Source organism: Thunnus maccoyii, chromosome 19 (assembly GCF_910596095.1).
Source record: "Thunnus maccoyii chromosome 19, fThuMac1.1, whole genome shotgun sequence".
Classification (NCBI taxonomy): Eukaryota; Metazoa; Chordata; class Actinopteri; order Scombriformes; family Scombridae; genus Thunnus; species Thunnus maccoyii.
Window position 1 is genome coordinate 1,916,528 of NC_056551.1, and position 6,099 is coordinate 1,922,626.

A 6,099-nucleotide genomic window follows, 5' to 3' on the forward strand; every position below is an offset into this window, starting at 1 on the left:
AGAGGCCTTGTTTGTTGTGTTTATTACTGACAATAAATGAGAAATAAAATGATTAGCTAGGCCCACAGCCTTCAGAGACTTACCAGAGCTTTGTGTGCCTGGATGGTCCACCTCCATATAGACCTCAAAAGTGGACTCAGGGCTCTCCCTGGAATAGAAGAAAACAGCTTAAGATTGTGTTCTTTGCAAAATTTCTGAGTGAGTAAGTAAGCACAGTCATCATGTATGCAAGCCTTCAGTGAAAAACAGGATTTTGAGTTTATGTCCACCTTACTAACAGGTAGGGGTGTGCATGAATCCAAATGGATTATTTGGCAAAGCACAAATAGTGGGTTTCTTACGAACAATTATTTTATACAAATATTTTAAAAATGATTTGTTTTTCGGGATGAAAAAAAACCATGTTAAATACTAGCACGCAGATCGGTTACACAGCTATCTCAGTCTCTGTCCTCTGCTCTGCTGTTACATCTATCAGCAGGTCTCAGTCACATCCACCTGCTACATGATGCACATTTCCTTATTTGGACATCACTCCCGGAGTTGGGGGTGTTCCCCAGGGATAAAGCTGAGCTACTGACACAAATGAAGTGCTCCAAAGGGACTGTCAATAACCTGCTGTTCCCCTTCTCCTTTCCACAAAGTTAGGTTGTAAAAAATAGGCAATAAATGAAATGTGCAAATCAAGAATCACCTTTGAAGTTCTTCTCTACACATTACACGCTGTGCTGTCTCTGTATTATGGATGTATAAATAAGTAGATGTCTGTCTGCATGTTGGCAATGCACTCAGTTTAGCTCAGTAGTCACCACGGTCATCTTTGATCTGGGAGACTGGAGTTCGAGACCCGGTGTGGAGACCTCCTTCGTAAAATAGTTTATTCATAAACACTTATTTTAATACTTTAATATTCTAAAATGAAAGGCATAATAAAAACAAAAACTGGATTTTTACACCTATTTCCACTTTAATCGAATACAAATAATTTCGCTGCCTCAACAAACATAGATACAAATACAAATACTGGGCTGTCTGAACATCCCTAATAACAGGCAACAGAAACTGCAATCAACCAGTTAGTTTGTTGCATTTCTCCATATAAACAATACTACATACACACATACACACACACATATATATATATATATATATATATTACATTAATATATGAATTAACATATTAATTATGGGGTCATTCCACCAGTGAGAGGTAATTAGTAACAAACTCAAGTAATAGGCTATACTGTTATGTTTGATCATGGAGGTTCACTCTTAAAACATATAAGCTACCTGTGGTACAATACTGTAAGCTCAAGGTTCACTTGCTCCATTTTTCTAGACCTTTCAGCCATATCTCTATCAAAGATGGGTTACAATCCAACCCCCCATAAGACTACCTGCTATTACGTGTGACTGAAGTTCCATATTTTGGTTGTAATGACACCTGAGTAGATTCAATTCACTAGTCAAAACCTCTGCAAAAAGCTGTTGGAGTGAAATTTTTGTTTTAAATATTGTTACAGTGAAGTATTGGTGTTATAGTTACCAGAAATTTAATAAACCATGCACATTGATTTTAAGCAATTTTAAACTGTCTAATTTTAGATTTTAAGGCCAATCACACAAGTCTTTTCAGTGGTATAGTAGTATAAGGTTTGGTAAAGTACTATCTTGTGTACTCTGTATTCTGAGCTTCAATAAGAAAAAGAGAAAGAAAAAGAAAAAGAGAGAGAGCGAGCAGTGGTAGTCAAGTGAGTTAGAAAGTGAATAAAGAGAGTGAGTGGCGCTGAAGAGAACAAAGTCATGAATCTGAGAAATAAAACATTTTAAATTTCTAAATCACACAATGTCCCCAAATAATACTACTCCCACAGTATTTTCCACCTTTGTCTTTCTCTAGTGAATAGTTAGAGATAGTGTGTGAAAAGGCCTTGAGACTTCTGTGGAGGTCAGCGGGCTGCATAACATTGGTATTTATTTTTCAGATAACCATTAATGTGGCTATTCCAGAGATTTGTACTTGCAGTGTTGTACATGACTGGCCTGCCGCTGTCCTTTCAGCACCACAGCTCAGTGTGCTGCAGGACAAAGTGACTTCTGTCACATAGGTGGAGCTACGTGGGTGAGGATGAACAATACTGATGTGCGCCGACCTGTCTTCTAATATACCTCTTTTTAACTTCAAGAATGGCAAAAATGACAAAACTTCAATGGTTCCAGGTTCTCAAATATGAGACTCTGCTGCTTCTGCTTGACCTTACATTATAGTAAATTGAATATGTTTGGGTTTTGGACTGTCAGTCAGACAAAACAAGACATATGCAAACATCCCTATGGAGTCCGGGAAACTGGGACTTTTCAGTTTTTTACAGTTTTATAGACCAAACACTTAACTTAACTGGCAGATTAATAAAAATAATGAAAATAATTGCAGCCCAAGTTTTACTGATTAGTTGAACAACAGAAATTAAATTGGCAACTATTTTGGTAATCGATTACTCATTGAAGTCATTTTTCTAGCAAAAATGCCAGAAATTCCCTCGTTCCAGCTTCTTACATATTAATATTTGCTACTTCCATGATATTTGGTTTTTCCAGGATGTTGTGATCAGCATTTTTCACAATTTTTATTACTTTTTAATATCATTATTTATTTACAATTTTATACACCAACATATTATTTGATTAATCTAAAAAATAATCAGCAGATGAAACGATAATGAAAATAATTGTTAGTTGAAGCCCTATACCAAACTGATACAGATGTAAACATTCCACTCATAGTTTAAGGTCTGTATGAATGAGAAATAACACAAACAAACAAACAAAGTGTATTAGTTCTAAATAACTGTGAATTCAGGTGGAATTTAACAGTGATGTCATTATAAATACATTTACTTATCAAATGAATATGTGCAGGATATATAAACTTTAATATTTAGTTTATTTTAGGTGCATTGACTTAGGAAATTCTTAGTCAACTTAGGCTAGATCCACATAAAGTGTCAGTGCATCATAATAAATACATCTCATATTATTCAAATATGGATTTATGCTCGCCACAGTGAGACACTGGATTGGTTCACCAACAAAACACAAAACCTGCCATTGTCAGTGTGAAGAAATCCTAATACGAATAGGATTCTAATCAACTAATTATTTCTATCAAAGTGTATGACTATGATGGTACAGATGTGAAAATCGTGACTGATAACTAAAAGCTCATTCTTCAGAAATACATAATAAAAAAAACTGACTAAAAGGTCTTAGTTGACCAAAAAGTAATAAATCATAGCCCAATATTTACAGAGGAGTGACATTAGGATACAGGAAAGCACAAAGCTATCAGTCAGTCTACAGCAATTGTGTTGTGCACTTTAGTCTTGGACACTGGCATCCGGTTTTGGAAGAGAATCTGCCTCAGTTATACATGTTTACACTAGCTGAACATACAGAAGCATGACCCTAACTCACTGTTCTCAGCTTGTGCCCGGAAAGCTTCGCCCTGACGTGTTTTATCAGCTTGTGAATGACTAGTAGACCTCAAACCAATACTAGACCTTTCATATGCTTTGTTTTTCTGGGTCCAGTGGAGTACCGCCAGTGTTTTTAGCCTGTGTCGCAACAAGTCAGGGCCTCGCACTGGACTGTATCTTCCCCAATGACTCACTGGAACACAGCTATTAGAGCAGCCGGCTGCTAACAGCCGCAGTTAAACCAGCAGGAAAACATTCTTACTTGATTCGGGACCCCATCCTTATTTCTCAGCCCGCCGTCGCTGACAGCAGATTACAGTGCGCAGACGCGTCTGTCCGGAGGTGTTTTTCTGATGCTAACCTGTCACACATACAGCGCTGTACAACGCCATGGTCCGTCTGCACCATGGGGTCTACACACGTAGATCACGCTCTGCGTCGCTCTGAACTCTGGGGGTTGTAGTTCGACTGTAGAAGACATGTAAGTCTGTGATACTGAGAATTCTGCTGCCACAAACTACAGCTTCCACAATACGTGTCGTATATAACGCACGGGTCGCGTGATAAGATATATCGGCTGATATGGTCGATATCGTGGATGTGTTAAGTCGATATAGTAACTCTTATTTACCTTTTGGCACAGCTATATCTAACGGAATACATTAGTTATATGTATATGCACCACTGAAGTTTAATGGCTAAAATATTTACTTACTTCACAGTCATGTCATAGCCTAAATAACTGAAAATTTTGATGTCTTTAATATTGTCTTTAATACATCAAAATTTGACAACTTTCTTTACAGACAAAAAGAAAAATTATTTAGTTACTGATGACACCAAAATTGTATTAATTGTCATTGTTGGTTAAATATAAATTTTAAAAAGGTTTTATTTTTTTATGCTGATGCCACAAAAAATTGCATGCATTGCAGCACAGAAAGCATGCCCCTTAAAACAATACTGATGAAGTATACACAGAATTTATTTTTTATTAAATGTTGTCATCTGTGATAAATTTCTTTCAATCAACAAAAACTTTTTCTGCTGTCTTGTTTCCGTTTGTTGTCCAACACAGATTATGACATACACAAGCTGAGGTGTGCATTTCGAAATGTACGTTGGTGTTGTCACTGATCAGACTATTTCCACACCAGCTTTACACCAAAGTTTAAAGTTAAACATAATGATAGGTTGCTAAAACCTCAATATGCCCCCAAATATTTTATTACTTCAAAAACATTTCAATGACATCATATGCATACAATACAATATTGTGCCCACAAAAACAATGTTATTGCCATACAGACAATTAATACATGATATATCGCAATCCAATATACAGTAAAATGTCAGCTTCAGTGCCTCTAGTGAAAGCATGAACAGCATTCTTCCAAAACATATTTCCTCATTTGGTGTGGTGGTGATGGTGATGGTGGAGAACACTGTCTGTGAGCCCTAGAAATACCTGTCTAGAGCATCTGCATTCATAATATCTCCTCCATTAATTTATTCAGCTTTTTCTTATTATTTGTCAGCATGTACATATCTGTACATAGAGACAGTCTTTTCAATTCAAAGACAGCAATATGAACACAAACACCATAACAGCCATAAACTGGCAAAATGCTGAATTGCTAGAGATGACAACAGATCAGAGTTCAAATAAAGCAATAAAAGAATGTACCTCAGCCTCAGAATGACATGTCCACATATAATTAGATTATCAGCTGATGCATTAAGGTATTGGCTCTTACTGACTCATTGATGTCTACGCAATATTTTTAAGATGTATATAGTCAATGTGCTAATGTATATAGTGTTAGGTAGTTTCATGTAAAACAACGGAAACATCATACTTGATAAGATTATCCTATGTTTGTATAGTTTTGTAACTAGTGACATGTTTGATATTTAATAAAGATATTGCCCCTTATGTGGTGAAGTAGATGTACAAGGTAACATATAATGTAAGTACTTTACACATACTTTAATACTGTACTTAAATACAGAGCAAGGGCTATTCCATTAAATTGGAATAGCACCCATTTTGCATATCAAAGTGTGTGTCCAGGTGTTGGTGCTATAGTCCTATGTGTAAAAAGTAGTAAATAAAAAAAGAAAAGCTTTTTGTGTCTCCAGAGGGAGCTGTGTGAAATCTGATAAATCACCCCAAGTGTTATCACATGAGTCAGTGTGGATTGGGGCTGAAGACTGTTTGAAGACTAAGTTTGAAAATGAAAAAAAAAAAAAAATCTGGGGGTTTGGAGCTAGAAAGACGTGAGATTAGCAGACCTCTGTAGCCCACTTCACATCTCTGCTGGAGGCTAAAAGCTCCAGGCTACTAGCATAACACACCCCAATCTGGTTGTATGGATGTAGGTTCAAAGTGCTACACATAGGTTTTTAGATTTGGTGCTCTTAAAGAGTAACTTAACAACAGCTGAAAATCGTGTTTTTGCTGATCTCTAGTGGTTTAATTTGCTGCAGGGTGAGTCAGTACACTGTGACATCACTTTTGCACACTTCAGACTATGTACATCCAACCACACTATCAACAGGGCAACTTTCAAACAGAGAGGGCAGTGTTTCAGCTTGGTGTTGTGCTACCCTGTAAATATGA

General features: G+C 36.6%; 1 protein-coding gene across 5 annotated transcripts in view; it reads right to left on the reverse strand.

The window, feature by feature from the left end:
- The window catches only part of dennd1a (DENN/MADD domain containing 1A), a 34,209-nt gene extending 30,167 nt beyond the window's left edge, over positions 1-4,042 (reverse strand). The window contains exons 1-2 of one of the 5 annotated variants that reach the window (XM_042394855.1): positions 3,739-4,037; positions 84-148 (exon numbers count right to left, since the gene is read on the reverse strand). In XM_042394855.1, coding sequence (XP_042250789.1) covers positions 84-148; positions 3,739-3,755 — 82 coding nt within the window. In that variant the 5' untranslated portion in view covers positions 3,756-4,037. Of the gene's footprint in view, positions 1-83; positions 149-3,738 lie in introns of all 5 variants that reach the window. The other 4 variants (XM_042394856.1, XM_042394857.1, XM_042394858.1 and 1 more) reach the window with 4 other exon arrangements.
- Positions 4,043-6,099: the final 2,057 nt, after the last annotated feature.